At 46.4% G+C, this 17395-nt stretch overlaps 1 protein-coding gene across 2 annotated transcripts; it reads left to right on the forward strand.

Annotated features, from left to right (window-relative positions):
* Positions 1-1317: 1317 nt before the first annotated feature.
* Positions 1318-13289, forward strand: LOC139581838 (PRELI domain-containing protein 1, mitochondrial-like). Of its 2 annotated transcripts, none has more exons than XM_071412060.1 (6): positions 1318-1576; positions 2060-2203; positions 4217-4442; positions 4783-4896; positions 8592-8670; positions 8899-13289. In XM_071412060.1, exons 2-6 carry the CDS (start codon positions 2112-2114, stop codon positions 9021-9023), a joined length of 636 nt encoding a protein of 211 aa, XP_071268161.1. In that variant the 5' UTR covers positions 1318-1576; positions 2060-2111; the 3' UTR covers positions 9024-13289. The 2 variants fall into 2 exon arrangements, with proteins under 2 accessions (XP_071268161.1, XP_071268160.1); XM_071412059.1 differs by having other exon boundaries at positions 1321-1576; positions 2057-2203.
* Positions 13290-17395: the final 4106 nt, after the last annotated feature.

Genomic DNA, 17395 nt, shown 5'->3' on the forward strand with positions numbered 1-17395 from the left:
CCAACTGCTGTATCTTTGTAACCCTGCCAACTGCTGTATCTTTGTAACCCTGCCAACTGCTGTATCTTTGTAACCCTGCCAACTGCTGTATCTTTGTAACCCTGCCAACTGCTGTATCTTTGTAACCCTGCCAACTGCTGTATCTTTGTAACCCTGCCAACTGCTGTCTCTTTGTAACCCTGCCAACTGCTGTATCTTTGTAACCATGCCAACTGCTGTATCTTTGTAACCCTGCCAACTGCTGTATCTTTGTAACCATGCCAACTGTTGTATCTTTGTAACCCTGCCAACTGCTGTATCTTTGTAACCATTCCAACTGATGTATCTTTGTAACCATGCCAAATGCTGTATCTTTGTAACCATGCCAACTGCTGTATCTTTGTAACAATGCCAACTGCTGTATCTTTGTAACCCTGCCAACTGCTGTATCTTTGTAACCATGCCAACTGCTGTATCTTTGTAACCCTGCCAACTGCTGTATCGTTGTAACCATGCCAACGGCTGTATCTTTGTACCCATGCCAACTGCTGTATCTTTATAACGATGCCAACTGCTGTGTCTTTGTAACCATGCCAACTGCTGTATCTTTGTAACCATGGCAACTGCTGTATCTTTGTAACCATGCCAACTGCTGTACCTTTGTAACCCTGCCAACTGATGTAAAACTGAAAAACGTTTTATGTATCGCTCCGAGCACCCCCAGGGGGACGCGCCCCACTATTTGAGAAGGACTCCATTAACCACACGATTCATCCTACGAATGTCGACCACTCCATTCTTTATATATTTTTTTGCATTCAAATGTCAACATCTGATACTACAAAAATTACTATTTTGACAGGTGTCGTGCTCCGTAGCTTAAAACGACAGGATAATAATTAAATCAAGCGAGGCCAACAAACGTTCCGTCTTGTCAACAGAAACACACGTAACCAATACAAGCGCCCTCTTATTTAACGGACTACTTTTTTCACCAATTTGGATACTCTCCACGGAACCAGCAACATCGAAAAACAAAAAAAGAACAGCCCCAATACTCACAGAAAACAAAATAAAACCAGATACAATGGGGTAATACCAACACTAAACGTTTCCTTTCCCAAAATAATATTATTATTTTATTTTTATTAACAGTAACATGCAATACATAAACATAACAGCCAGAGGGATTCCACAAAGAAATTAGCATTTATTTTTATAAAACTAATGTCTGTATTTGAATTGATATAATGTGGATTCCTTTCCAAAAATAATTGTACTTATTTTTCCATCCTTTTGGACAAAAGTCAATTCATCCTTATTTCCTCCGCCATCAGATTCAAGCTTCTTCTTCGCTTGCACCATCGTCCTTCCCCCGGAACAACGCCGCCTGCTGGAGACAGACAGGTTTTTGGAGCCAGTTATACCTCTCGCTACGCCTCTTCCTCTCTGCTTTTTGCTCTACTCGCACCGGATATGTCGTTGATCTTGACCTTTCCTTCGGCCCAAGTCAGTCTGTCATGTAGCTGCAAGCTACATTCTTCTAGAAGTAGTAGACAATGCACTTATCTCCGCTGTAAATGGTGTTGCCTACGAGGTAATTATTATTTATTTTTTTCTTCATGAAAATCGGTCAAGTTATGTAGTTAATTAATTCATGGCGTTGACTCCCACGCTATGCTAAGCTAACTAGCTAGATTGTTACTTTAGCATTCTAGCGTGCAGACGTGACCATTTCAGTTTTTATTCCATTACCTGTCAAACGGTCACTAACGATGTCCTTAGAATAAATAAGTTGCATGTCGAGCGGTATATGGACATAAATATAGCTATATTATGAACAGGTTAACGTTAGCTTAGTTAACGTTAGCTATGACTAGTGCGCACGTTGCTGATTTAATTTAACTACATTTGATTGACAGCTGTCATTTAAAGCACACCATTCCACTTCCTATGCTTATCTAGGAGTTTCGATTTTTAGTGCAGCCTTCTAATTTCACGATTGGTTGGGTGAAGGTGCATGCAATTGATAACGTCCTAGCTAATTTGAGTTTACTCACGTGTCCTGTTCTTCTAGCAGGTATTTGCCAAAGTGTAACAGTTACATATGAAGTCATCATTTTTCGGGAACAATGGTGAAGTACTTTGCCTGCGTGAGTCATCTGAAAAGTTCCTGGGACCAAGTCTGCATCGCTTTCTGGGAGCGATACCCCAACCCCTACAGGTAAGAAAGATTACCCCCAACCCCTACAGGTAAGAAAGATTACCCCCAACCCCTACGGGTAAGAAAGATTACCCCCAACCCCTATGTAACGGATGTGAAATGGCTAGCTAGTTAGCGGGTACGCGCTAGTAGCGTTTCAACCCCTACAGTTACGTCAGCTTGCCCCGAGACCCCTACAGGTAAGGAAGATTTCCCCTTGCAGGTACTGCAAGGTTGCCGTCGGCCTTTGTGGAGCGATGAGTAACGATTGCCTCGTGGGCGACCGCTGCTGATGTGTGCAGAGGGTCCCTGGTTCGCGCCCGTGTTGGGGCGAGGGGACGACGTAAAGTTATACTGTTACACCTACAGGTAAGAAAGATTACCCCCAACCCCTACGGGTAAGAAAGATTACCCCCAACCCCTACAGGTAAGAAAGATTACCCCCAACCCCTACAGGTAAGAAAGATTACCCCCAACCCCTACAGGTAAGAAAGATTACCCCCAACCCCTACAGGTAAGAAAGATTACCCCCACCCCTACAGGTAATAAAGATTACCCCCAACCCCTACAGGTAAGAAAGATTACCCCCAACCCCTACAGGTAAGAAAGATTACCCCCAACCCCTACGGGTAAGAAAGATTACCCCCAACCCCTACGGGTAAGAAAGATTACCCCCAACCCCTACAGGTAAGAAAGATTACGACAACGTTGTAGCATAGAGACGGATAGACATCGCAACGTTGTAGCATAGAGACATATCGACATCACAACGTTGTAGCATAGAGACGTATAGACATCACAACGTTGTAGCATAGAGACATATCGACATCACAACGTTGTAGCATAGAGACGTATAGACATCACAACGTTGTAGCATAGAGACGTATCGACATCGCAACGTTGTAGCATAGAGACGTATCGACATCGCAACGTTGTAGCATAGAGACGTATAGACATCGCAACGTTGTAGCATAGAGACGTATCGACATCGCAACGTTGTAGCATAGAGACGTATCGACATCGCAACGTTGTAGCATAGAGACGGATAGACATCGCAACGTTGTAGCATAGAGACGTATCGACATCGCAACGTTGTAGCATAGAGACGTATCGACATCGCAACGTTGTAGCATAGAGACGTATCGACATCGCAACGTTGTAGCATAGAGACGTATCGACATCGCAACGTTGTAGCATAGAGACGGATAGACATCGCAACGTTGTAGCATAGAGACGGATAGACATCGCAACGTTGTAGCATAGAGACGTATCGACATCGCAACGTTGTAGCATAGAGACGTATAGACATCGCAACGTTGTAGCATAGAGACGGATAGACATCGCAACGTTGTAGCATAGAGACGGATAGACATCACAACGTTGTAGCATAGAGACGTATCGACATCACAACGTTGTAGCATAGAGACGTATAGACATCGCAACGTTGTAGCATAGAGACGGATAGACATCGCAACGTTGTAGCATAGAGACGTATAGACATCACAACGTTGTAGCATAGAGACGTATCGACATCGCAACGTTGTAGCATAGAGACGTATAGACATCGCAACGTTGTAGCATAGAGACGGATAGACATCACAACGTTGTAGCATAGAGACGTATCGACATCGCAACGTTGTAGCATAGAGACGTATAGACATCGCAACGTTGTAGCATAGAGACGTATCGACATCGTTGTAGCATAGAGACGTATAGACATCGTTGTAGCATAGAGACGTATAGACATCGTTGTAGCATAGAGACGTATAGACATCGCAACGTTGTAGCATAGAGACGTATCGACATCGCAACGTTGTAGCATAGAGACGTATCCACATCGTTGCGACCTGTAATCTTTCAGTATCCCTTTAAGCTGGAAAGTCTCTCGGAATCCAACCTAATTCACCCATCCCATTTCCTCTCTCCCCAGCATGTCTCTAACTGTAATACAATATTACAATGAACTCCCATCTCCTCTCTCTCCACAGACAGATACCGTTTTTACAATTCAATCATCTCTTCTCTCCCCCACAGTAACCATGTCCTGACGGAGGACATCATCTTCAGGGAGGTAACTCCCGGTAACCGTCTGGTCTCTAGGCGACTGCTGACCAAAACTAACCGCGCCCCTCGCTGGATGGAGAAGTACCTGCCGGTTACTATGGCCAGGCACGCCTACATCATCGAGGATTCCATCGTGGACCCCCAGAACAGAACCATGACAACGCTGACTTGGAACATCAGCCACGCACGCATGATGGTACGTGTGACCGGCCGGGATTCGAACCGCGACCGTATTAGCCATGTTATGTGTGACCGGCCGGGATTTGAACGTGGGTCTCCTTTTGGTCTGTGACTGTGTTAGCCCGCTGAGCTAAACGCCTAGGCATTCACTCAGGGAGCCAACAGAAGTCTTCATCTTTCAATCTGAATCTATTTTGAATTTGAGCAGTATTTCTCTGGTGGGAGTTACCCCGAAGTCACTATGAAAACCAGCTCTACTCTGTATATCTCCTACTTCAGTTGTTAAATCACATAATAAGACTCCATGGGCTGTATATACTGTCATAATAATGTCTATGTTTTGATTCCCCTGTCAGTCTGTGGAGGAGCGTTGTGAGTACAGAATTAACCCTGACAACAGCAGCTGGACGGAGATTAACAGAGAGGCCTGGATCTCGTCCAACCTCTACGGGCTCTCCAGACCTATACAGGTGTGTGTTTATACAGGTTGGTGGGGTTAACCTCTACAGGTGTGTGTTTATAGAGGTCGGTGGGGTTAACCTCTACAGGTGTGTGTTTATAGAGGTCGGTGGGGTTAACCTCTACAGGTGTGTGTTTATAGAGGTCGGTGGGGTTAACCTCTACAGGTGTGTGTTTATAGAGGTCGGTGGGGTTAACCTCTACAGGTGTGTGTTTATAGAGGTCGGTGGGGTTAACCTCTACAGGTGTGTGTTTATACAGGTCGGTGGGGTTAACCTCTACAGGTGTGTGTTTTATACAGGTCGGTGGGGTTAACCTCTACAGGTGTGTGTTTATAGAGGTCGGTGGGGTTAACCTCTACAGGTGTGTGTTTATACAGGTCGGTGGGGTTAACCTCTACAGGTGTGTGTTTATAGAGGTCGGTGGGGTTAACCTCTACAGGTGTGTGTTTATAGAGGTCGGTGGGGTTAACCTCTACAGGTGTGTGTTTATAGAGGTCGGTGGGGTTAACCTCTACAGGTGTGTTTTATACAGGTCGGTGGGGTTAACCTCTACAGGTGTGTGTTTATAGAGGTCGGTGGGGTTAACCTCTACAGGTGTGTGTTTATACAGGTTGGTGGGGTTAACCTCTACAGGTGTGTGTTTATACAGGTCGGTGGGGTTAACCTCTACAGGTGTGTGTTTATACAGGTCGGTGGGGTTAACCTCTACAGGTGTGTGTTTTATACAGGTCGGTGGGGTTAACCTCTACAGGTGTGTGTTTTATACAGGTCGGTGGGGTTAACCTCTACAGGTGTGTGTTTATACAGGTTGGTGGGGTTAACCTCTACAGGTGTGTGTTTATACAGGTCGGTGGGGTTAACCTCTACAGGTGTGTGTTTATACAGGTCGGTGGGGTTAACCTCTACAGGTGTGTGTTTTATACAGGTCGGTGGGGTTAACCTCTACAGGTGTGTGTTTATACAGGTCGGTGGGGTTAACCTCTACAGGTGTGTGTTTATACAGGTCGGTGGGGTTAACCTCTACAGGTGTGTGTTTATAGAGGTCGGTGGGGTTAACCTCTACAGGTGTGTGTTTTATACAGGTCGGTGGGGTTAACCTCTACAGGTGTGTGTTTATACAGGTTGGTGGGGTTAACCTCTACAGGTGTGTGTTTATAGAGGTCGGTGGGGTTAACCTCTACAGGTGTGTGTTTATACAGGTTGGTGGGGTTAACCTCTACAGGTGTGTGTTTATAGAGGTTGGTGGGGTTAACCTCTACAGGTGTGTGTTTTATACAGGTCGGTGGGGTTAACCTCTACAGGTGTGTGTTTATACAGGTCGGTGGGGTTAACCTCTACAGGTGTGTGTTTATACAGGTTGGTGGGGTTAACCTCTACATGTGTGTGTTTATAGAGGTCGGTGGGGTTAAAGGTTAAAGTGGGAACTAAGTAGTGCTGGAAGGGTGGGGCCCCTGACTTGACAATCTTTCCACCGCCATCTATCTAGCCATCTGTAGGATGTAGATATGTAGCCATCTGTAGGATGTAGATGTGTAGCCATCTGTAGGATGTAGATGTGTAGCCATCTGTAGGATGTAGATGTGTAGCCATCTGTAGGATGTAGATATGTAGCCATCTGTAGGATGTAGATGTGTAGCCATCTGTAGGATGTAGATGTGTAGCCATCTGTAGGATATAGATATGTAGCCATCTGTAGATATGTAGCCATCTGTAGATATGTAGCCATCTGTAGGATGTAGATGTGTTGCCATCTGTAGGATGTAGATGTGTAGCCATCTGTAGGATGTAGATGTGTAGCCATCTGTAGGATGTAGATGTGTAGCCATCTGTAGGATGTAGATGTGTAGCCATCTGTAGGATATAGATATGTAGCCATCTGTAGATATGTAGCCATCTGTAGATATGTAGCCATCTGTAGGATGTAGATGTGTTGCCATCTGTAGGATGTAGATGTGTAGCCATCTGTAGGATGTAGATGTGTAGCCATCTGTAGGATATAGATATGTAGCCATCTGTAGATATGTAGCCATCTGTAGGATGTAGATGTTTAGCCATCTGTAGGATATAGATGTGTAGCCATCTGTAGGATGTAGATGTGTAGCCATCTGTAGGATGTAGATGTGTAGCCATCTGTAGGATGTAGATGTGTAGCCATCTGTAGGATGTAGATGTGTAGCCATCTGTAGGATGTAGATGTGTAGCCATCTGTAGGATGTAGATGTGTAGCCATCTGTAGGATGTAGATGTGTAGCCATCTGTAGGATGTAGATGTGTAGCCATCTGTAGGATGTAGATGTGTAGCCATCTGTAGGATGTAGATGTGTAGCCATCTGTAGGATGTAGATGTGTAGCCATCTGTAGGATGTAGCCATCTGTAGGATGTAGCCATCTGTAGGATGTAGCCATCTGTAGGATGTAGCCATCTGTAGGATGTAGCCATCTGTAGCCATCTGTAGGATGTAGATGTGTAGCCATCTGTAGGATGTAGATGTGTAGCCATCTGTAGGATGTAGATGTGTAGCCATCTGTAGGATGTAGCCATCTGTAGGATGTAGATGTGTAACCATCTGTAGGATGTAGCCATCTGTAGGATGTAGCCATCTGTAGGATGTAGATGTGTAGCCATCTGTGTGTTACAGATAGACTCATAAAGATAAACCACGAGCTGGCAGTTTGCCTGTTCAGCCTGTTGTTGTTGAATGATTTACTGTCTGGTATCAGACTTTGATAAACCCTCAGCTGTGACGGCTATTAAACTGCCCAGTTGGGTTTACTGAGCCTTGTGATGGTATGACTGATGGGGGAGTGATGGACTATGGGGGAGTGATGGTCTTGTTGTGATCGTATCACTGATGGGGAGTGATGGTATGACTGATGGGGGAGTGATGGTCTTGTTGTGATGGTATGACTGATGGGGAGTGATGGTATGACTGATGGGGAGTGATGGTATGACTGATGGGAAGTGATGGTATGACTGATGGGAAGTGATGGTATGACTGATGGGGGAGTGATTGTATGACTGATGGGGGAGTGATGGTCTTGTTGTGATGGTATGACTGATGGGGAGTGATGGTCTTGTTGTGATGGTATGACTGATGGGGGAGTGATGGTCTTGTTGTGATGGTATGACTGATGGGGAGTGATGGTCTTGTTGTGATGGTATGACTGATGGGGGAGTGATGGTCTTGTTGTGATGGTATGACTGATGGGGGAGTGATGGTCTTGTTGTGATGGTATGACTGATGGGGAGTGATGGTATGACTGATGGGGAGTGATGGTCTTGTTGTGATGGTATGACTGATGGGGAGTGATGGTTTTGTTGTGATGGTATGACTGATGGGGAGTGATGGTCTTGTTGTGATGGTATGACTGATGGGGAGTGATGGTCTTGTTGTGATGGTATGACTGATGGGGAGTGATGGTCTTGTTGTGATGGTATGACTGATGGGGAGTGATGGTCTTGTTGTGATGGTATGACTGATGGGGAGTGATGGTCTTGTTGTGATGGTATGACTGATGGGGAGTGATGGTCTTGTTGTGATGGTATGACTGATGGGGAGTGATGGTCTTGTTGTGATGGTATGACTGATGGGGAGTGATGGTCTTGTTGTGATGGTATGACTGGTATGTTAGTGTGGACATGTCCCTCTGTGTCTTAACAGATTCCTGTTAGTGATAACGTTCATTCATCTCTGACCTCACAGGAGTTCGGCCTTGCCCGGTTCAAGACCAGTGTTACAAAGACCATGAAAGGGTTTGAAGACGTCCTGGCCAAAATGCAAGGTAAGATGGAGGCCAGTTGTTTTATTACGCTGTAAAATAAGGTGGGGCGATCAGTTCAGTTCCTTATTATCAGCGGTACTGTGTTGTGGTGGAGCGGTAGAAACGGTACCGTGTCCCAGGTCTAAACCAGTCCCTGATTACAGGGGAGAAATGGCACCATGTTTCCTCTCCCTTCTCTAACCACCATGTTTTTTTCTCTCCCCCCCCCCCCCCCCACCCCCCTTTCAGGTGAGGCCCCCTCCAGGACCCTGGCTGAGCATGCTACAGAGAGGGCCAGGGAGACGGCTCTGGCAGCTAAAGAGAAAGCTAAAGACCTGGCCTCACAGGCTCACAAGAAACAACAGTATGTCTGAGCTGCCAGTGTAGGGTGACGTTGCCCCTAAACGCTGATATGTTTAGGATTGGTGGAGGGGAAGCTGATCATAGAAACTTAGAAACCCAGAATGCGAGTTACCAGTGGGAGGAAGTAGACATTGGCCCCTGTCAGTCCTGCCTTGATTCAAAGACTATTTCAAATTCATTTCAAATAATTTATCTGGGATCGATTGAGCATGCCTGGCTGGCACAATGGAACCATTCCGGGCAGGCTCAAGCAATAGCAAAAATTATTATTTTTAAACAATGTTGAATAGTATTTGAACCCAGGTCTGGTTGTCCCTAACCAGACCTGGGATCAGATCTTATTGAGCCCCCTAAAGGTTAGATTGAGGTAGGGGAATCTGATCCTACATCTGTGGTTAGGGATGCAAAACTCCGTTAACTAAAATTACCAGGTTTTCCAGAACTTGAAAGATTACCGTAAGAAGGAAATCTGGAATCCTCTAACCAGGGTTTCTGGAAAAACTGGTAATTTTGTGACTCGAGGTGTGACGGTGATCTAGGGGATGAACCATTACAGTTAAAGCCAGTTTATGCTGAATCTGATAAAGTGGTGGAAACCATATGGAGGGTGGATGCTCCGGAGGCATGCAGAGGCCAAATCAAGCTCCATACTGCATTGCTGTACACCTCTCAAATGTTCTAACAATGTGGAGGGCTCCGTATAGCTCCGCATCGACATGATTGGTTGATGGTAGGTGAGGGCGGGAGGTCCTGTATAAACACAAACTCACTTCCTCGACAACTTCCTTCACAACAGCTCCGGGAAGCCCAAAAAGTATGTTTGCTCTGACTTCTGCAGAGGCCGCATTACAGTAATACGCTGTACTGCGCGACACGGTAATACACTGTACTGCCGCGACAGGGTAATACGCTGTACTGCCGCAACACGGTAAAACGCTGTACTGCCGCATTACAGTAAAACGCTGTACTGCCGCATTACAGTAAAACGCTGTACTGCCGCGACACGGTAATACGCTGTACTGCCGCGACACGGTAATACGCTGTACTGCCGCGACACGGTAATACGCTGTACTGCCGCGACACGGTAATACGGTGTACTGCCGCATTACAGTAAAACGCTGTACTGCGCGACACGGTAATACACTGTACTGCCGCGACACGGTAATACGCTGTACTGCCGCGACACGGTAATACGCTGTACTGCCGCGACACGGTAATACGGTGTACTGCCGCATTACAGTAAAACGCTGTACTGCCGCATTACAGTAATACGCTGTACTGCCGCATTACAGTAAAACGCTGTACTGCCGCATTACAGTAATACGCTGTACTGCGCGACACGGTAATACACTGTACTGCCGCGACAGGGTAATACGCTGTACTGCCGCAACACGGTAAAACGCTGTACTGCCGCATTACAGTAAAACGCTGTACTGCCGCGACACGGTAATACGCTGTACTGCCGCGACGCGGTAATACGCTGTACTGCCGCGACACGGTAATACGCTGTACTGCCGCGACACGGTAATACGCTGTACTGCCGCGACACGGTAATACGCTGTACTGCCGCGACACGGTAATACGCTGTACTGCCGCGACACGGTAATACGCTGTACTGCCGCGACACGGTAATACGCTGTACTGCCGCGACACGGTGATACGCTGTACTGCCGCGACACGGTGATACGCTGTACTGCCGCGACACGGTGATACGCTGTACTGCCGCGACACGGTGATACGCTGTACTGCCGCGACACGGTAATACGCTGTACTGCCGCAACACGGTAATACGCTGTACTGCCGCAACACGGTAATACGCTGTACTGCCGCAACACGGTAATACGCTGTACTGCCGCAACACGGTAATACGCTGTACTGCCGCAACACGGTAATACGCTGTACTGCCGCAACACGGTAATACGCTGTACTGCCGCAACACGGTAATACGCTGTACTGCCGCAACACGGTAATACGCTGTACTGCCGCAACACGGTAATACGCTGTACTGCCGCAACACGGTAATACGCTGTACTGCCGCAACACGGTAATACGCTGTACTGCCGCATTACGGTAAAACGCTGTACTGCCGCAACACGGTAAAACACTGTACTGCCGCATTACGGTAAAACGCTGTACTGCCGCATTACGGTAAAACGCTGTACTGCCGCATTACGGTGAAACGCTGTACTGCCACTGCAGACATCGGATTGACCATGCAATACCTTTTTAGACTCTGTCTTCTAACACAAGTGTCTGGGCTGGGTCTCAATAGTCCTCACTAGCTTCCTTTCCTTGTCTCCTTTCCTTCAGTACAGTACTCTAACAGGGAGGTGAAAGCGCTGGTCTAGTTTCCATTTGACTTCCTCCACCTGTCATGGTGTTATCAGTTAGTGTGTAGATGCTTATCTGAATGAGACAAACCTGCAGAAATTAAAGGTTACATATTAGTAGCAGAAAGTGAAAGGAGATGAGAAATGGAACCCAATGAGGCGAAACGCTATAGAAGTGGTGACTGTACCTCAGAGAATGTAAACGGAGTCACTAGATTGATCTTGTTGGAGGTATTAGGGACAGGACAACACCAGTCCCAGCCAGCAGGTGGTCTACTGTGCACGGCCGACGTAGGTGTTGGCCGGTCTTGTCCTTTATGGTAACTAGCTAGTACAAGAGACTGGTTCATGTCTCCAGAAATGACTGTGTGACTCGAGTTGTTTTTGTGACCTACCTAATACTGTCGTAGGGGACGAGGGAGTTCCACGCAGTTGGGTGAAGCTGTTCCCTAGACACTGATATTGAGTCAGTCTTTAGCATTTTCCCAATAATGGCTAAGGTTAGGATTGGTAGAGGGGAAGCTGATCCTAGATCTGTAGGCCTAACCATCATTCCCTCCAACTCTGTGGGTTGAGTCCCAAATGGCTCCCTATATAGTGTACTACTTTTAACCAGAGACTTATGGACTCTTTAACCTCTTGTGCACTTGTGTCTTCTCCGTTACGGGAAGCATTTCTCCTGTCTGTTGTAATTCCTTTTACCTTCATATAGTTTTGTTTCTCACACTGTTGATGAGACTGACTACATTATCTTCAGTTACTTTAGATTTAGGCTTAACGATTTGTAAATATTTATCTTTTTCAAAATCATCTTTTGTTTTCTGCTAACTAGACCAATCAAAAAAGCCAATCTCAACAGAAATCTCACTGAATCTTGATTCTTCGCTACAGGTTAATTGATTTCAGTTATGGAGCTACATTTAATTTGTTTTGATTCAGAATGATAATTCATTGCTTCAAATTGAAGTTGTTACTAGTGTGATGAGGGGGGGCGGTCCATGTTATTTTGCAGTCGTTACTTGAAAGTGATCGGCCTTGGCTAGAAGGAGAGGGCTGCCACTTGGCTCTCTCTTGACATTGTGAAAAGACAGGATTGCTGTGGATATCAATGTCTGTATGTATGCTTGAAGAAATTAGCTTCAGAAAATGAGCCAAATTTACTTAAAAATGTGTATAATTACACTTAAAGACATGCTCCGGAACTTTGACAACTGCTATGTATTTTTTTGTAAACCTCCCCGCTTTGGGCTGGATGTGTCAATGTGTAGTTAGTTTAAGCAATAAGGCGTGCCGGGGGGGGGGGGGGTGGTATATGGCACGTCGCAACGTGGAGTGCCTGGACACAGCCCTTAGCCGTGGTATATTGGTCCATATACCACAAACTCCCCCGATGCCTTATTGCTATTATAAACTGGTTACCAATGGTAATTAGAGCAGTAAAAATGTATGTTTTGTCATCTCCGTGGTATACGGTCTGATATAGCACGGCTGTCAGCCAATCAGCATGCAAGGCCTCTGACCACCCAGTTTTATAGAACATGAGAAAATCTATGAGCAGAATTACATTTTTTTTTATACCTCAATTCGCCATGAAATCCCTCATTTGAAAGAGACTGTTTTTCGAACGCTTTTCCCCTTACATGGGCCAGCCGCCAAGCAATTAAAGTTCTGAGCTTCAGCCCCTCTCCATTTTGAGTGACAGCTAGTACGGTTGCACACACAGCAGAGCGAGAGGAGGAGGAGCAATGACATGGTACACGTGTATGACGTAGTACACCATTTTCGGGTACCACTTTTAGCTCATGAGCGGCTATAAAAGTACACAAGGACCTGAGATTATTATTTTTTTTTAAGAAAATGAATGAATACAAAATGTATGAATGTGCTATGTTTGAGCAACACTATTGACTTATTGATGAATACTAATAAATATTTTCATTTTCTGAATCTTTTTTTTCTTCATTTTGTCTTCCTCAAATAATCTCATACTGCCTTTTGAATAACAAGGAAGTGATTAGTATTAAATATTACAAATATTTATTCATACAAAAGGCATACATACCCTAGTATACAAATGCTACATAATAGTACTGGGACAGAGGAAGACTTGTAAGTGCATACAGAGTGCATACAGATATACAGACATTTTCTTGTTGCAATGACAAGGTCATAAGGCATCTTGTTGGGGTATTAACATCCTGAAGGCAGTCAGTCACCTCAGTGGTTAACAGTCAGTCAGTCACCTCAGTGGGTAACAGGCAGTCAGTCACCTCAGTGGGTAACAGGCAGGCAGTCAGTCACCTCAGTGGGTAACAGGCAGGCAGTCAGTCACCTCAGTGGGTAACAGGCAGGCAGTCAGTCACCTCAGTGGGTAACAGGCAGGCAGGCAGTCACCTCAGTGGGTAACAGGCAGGCAGGCAGTCACCTCAGTGGGTAACAGGCAGGCAGTCAGTCACCTCAGTGGGTAACAGGCAGGCAGTCAGTCACCTCAGTGGGTAACAGGCAGGCAGTCAGTCACCTCAGTGGGTAACAGGCAGGCAGTCAGTCACCTCAGTGGGTAACAGGCAGGCAGTCAGTCACCTCAGTGGGTAACAGGCAGGCAGTCAGTCACCTCAGTGGGTAACAGGCAGGCAGTCAGTCACCTCAGTGGGTAACAGGCAGGTCAGTCAGTCACCTCAGTGGGTAACAGGCAGGCAGTCAGTCACCTCAGTGGGTAACAGGCAGGCAGTCAGTCACCTCAGTGGGTAACAGGCAGGCAGTCAGTCACCTCAGTGGGTAACCAGGCAGGCAGTCAGTCACCTCAGTGGGTAACAGGCAGGCAGTCAGTCACCTCAGTGGGTAACAGGCAGGCAGTCAGTCACCTCAGTGGGTAACAGGCAGGCAGTCAGTCACCTCAGTGGGTAACAGGCAGGCAGTCAGTCACCTCAGTGGGTAACAGGCAGGCAGTCAGTCACCTCAGTGGGTAACAGGCAGGCAGTCAGTCACCTCAGTGGGTAACAGGCAGGCAGTCAGTCACCTCAGTGGGTAACAGGCAGGCAGTCAGTCACCTCAGTGGGTAACAGGCAGGCAGTCAGTCACCTCAGTGGGTAACAGGCAGGCAGTCAGTCAGTCACCTCAGTGGGTAACATCCTGAAGGCAGGCAGTCAGTCACCTCAGTGGGTAACAGGCAGGCAGTCAGTCAGTCACCTCAGTGGGTAACAGGCAGTCAGTCACCACAGTGGGTAACATCCTGAAGGCAGGCAGTCAGTCACCTCAGTGGGTAACAGGCAGGCAGTCAGTCAGTCACCTCAGTGGGTAATAGGCAGGCAGTCAGTCAGTCACCTCAGTGGGTAACAGGCAGTCAGTCACCTCAGTGGGTAATAGGCAGGCAGTCAGTCACCTCAGTGGGTAACAGGCAGTCAGTCACCTCAGTGGGTAACAGGCAGGCAGTCAGTCACCTCAGTGGGTAACATCCTGAAGGCAGGCAGTCAGTCACCTCAGTGGGTAACATCCTGAAGGCAGGCAGTCAGTCACCTCAGTGGGTAACAGTCAGTCACCTCAGTGGGTAACAGTCAGTCACCTCAGTGGGTAACATCCTGAAGGCAGGCAGTCAGTCACCTCAGTGGGTAACAGTCAGTCACCTCAGTGGGTAACAGTCAGTCACCTCAGTGGGTAACAGTCAGTCACCTCAGTGGGTAACAGTCAGTCACCTCAGTGGGTAACAGTCAGTCACCTCAGTGGGTAACAGTCAGTCACCTCAGTGGGTAACAGTCAGTCACCTCAGTGGGTAACAGTCAACTCAGAGGATCAAATCCACAGTGAGTTTCGTTTTAGTAGACGGGTACTTGTAAGACCGTTGCAGTCGTCTCGCGGAGCCATCCTTCCACATCTGGTCTCGTTGGCGAAGCCTGGCATCCAAAGCTACAGATACATGTAAACTGCAGGTACTGGATTACATAATGCTTTTTGCCCCAAACAAGTACAACTTTCCTAACATGGTGGCATCTGTTGCAGGTGTAATCAAGATATACTGAGTAATGCATATTCAATGACTTGAAATCCAGATAGAATGGCTCCAAGTTCATACGAGCAATTGTCAATCAAATGTTTGCCCCCAAAAAAATGCATCATTAAAGCACCCGTACGGACACTTAGCAAAGAAGACTGCATTTCCTATGAGTTCCATAAATGTCCACGTCAGAAACATGAAACTAATTAAACTGTTAAACTCATGAAGCACAAACAGTCTTGTTACAATATGGCTAGGTAACTAAAAGATGGTGGGTTCCTGGACGCGCGATTTAGACCGGATTAAATCCGATCGCGGGCTATAGGCATCGCGGTTTTTAAAGGTCATTTCCGATTGAGCTGCAATATGTAGCGTTTACTGTGAATGGGTTCTCCACGGATGTGCGAACATTGCCTTTAAAAACCGCGACGCCTATAACCCGCGACCGGATTGAATCCCTGCCTCAGCCGTGGATTAAAAAGCAAGCTCAAAGGAAAATCTATATCAAACATAATGTTTTGTCCAGGACTACAGTAATCTTAATTTGTGTCCGGGAAAATTCACGGGTACGTTTTCCTAAAAACATGTAATATCATCTCAAGTCCAATAGATGGATTATCTTTAAGCTTTCAGATCATTGTCTATGTTTTCTGGAGAAACTCACCCCTAGTTCAGTAGAAGCATTGCTCAGAGTGATATTACCCACAACCTTTATAAGATAAAAGGGGTACATCACCAAATAGCACCCTATACCCTGTACCAGGGGTTCTCAAAGTGGGGTCTGTACTGCAGGGGGTCAGCAGCCAGACTAGGGGTTCTCAAAGTGGGGTCTGTACTGCAGGGGGTCAGCAGCCAGACTAGGGGTTCTCAAAGTGGGGTCTGTACTGCAGGGGGTCAGCAGCCAGACTAGGGGTTCTCAAAGTGGGGTCTGTACTGCAGGGGGTCAGCAGCCAGACCAAGGGGTTTAATGAATATTACTTACAACAGATTAAACACATTTTGTCCAAGGGATCCGTGGAAAAATTTTTGAGATTGTAATACAATGCATGTTCTTAAGCGACAATTTATGCTGGATCAGAATAATGTGGTCGGAGGCTCCATACGGAGGGAAGCCCTGCCCTCGTATAATTACTTGAATGATGTATTTTTGTTTTTATCTCACTCCAGTTCTGATTATGAGGGGGGGGGGGGGGGTCCCTGACGAAAGTTTGAGAACCCCTGTCGTATATAGTGCTCTACATTAACCGAAGCCTTATGGAGCCTGGTCAACAGTAGTGCACTAGAAAAGGGAATTATTGTGCTTTTTGGGATGCAAAGAAGAAGTGCTGTGTGGATAGTTTTTTGTGCAACAAAACAAAATAACAAATATAAATGAAATCAAATAAAGGACAGACTTAGTCACAATAACAGAACAGACTCGGTCACAATAACAGAACAGACTACAGACTTAATAAGTGCTGTACATGGTGACAATACCTTATAATATTCCTGAAGCTTGTTAGCTGGAGCGAAAGGCGGGAGAGTTTAAGGCAGCGTTTTCCAATAGCTGGAGCGAAAGGCGGGAGAGTTTAAGGCAGCGTTTTCCAATATAGAGATATTGTGAAGAAGACTTCAGAGCAACAGATTGTAGCACCGTGCGGTGAACTGGTACGGGTTCCTACGGGTTCCTACGGGTTCCTGAGGGTTCCTGAGGGTTCCTACGGGTTCCTACGGGTTCCTGAGGGTTCCTACGGGTTCCTGAGGGTTCCTAAGGGTTCCTGAGGGTTCCTGAGGGTTCCTGAGGGTTCCTACGGGTTCCTGAGGGTTCCTGAGGGTTCCTACGGGTTCCTACGGGTTCCTACGGGTTCCTGTTCCCTATGAACATCAACTAGATTCAACCGCGGTCCAAAAAAAAAAGCATAATTATTCATAACATAATTACAGATAATTAGTAGACTGGGTCCGGAAAATAATTACAGATAATTAGTAGATTAAATCAAATTGTTTTGATGGTGTTTTTATAGTCTGATGTACAACAATAAATAAATACAATCAGCTACTGGCCGGCCACTAGTTGGGAAACCCT

This window comes from Salvelinus alpinus, chromosome 7, assembly GCF_045679555.1.
Source record: "Salvelinus alpinus chromosome 7, SLU_Salpinus.1, whole genome shotgun sequence".
Taxonomy (NCBI): domain Eukaryota; kingdom Metazoa; phylum Chordata; class Actinopteri; order Salmoniformes; family Salmonidae; genus Salvelinus; species Salvelinus alpinus.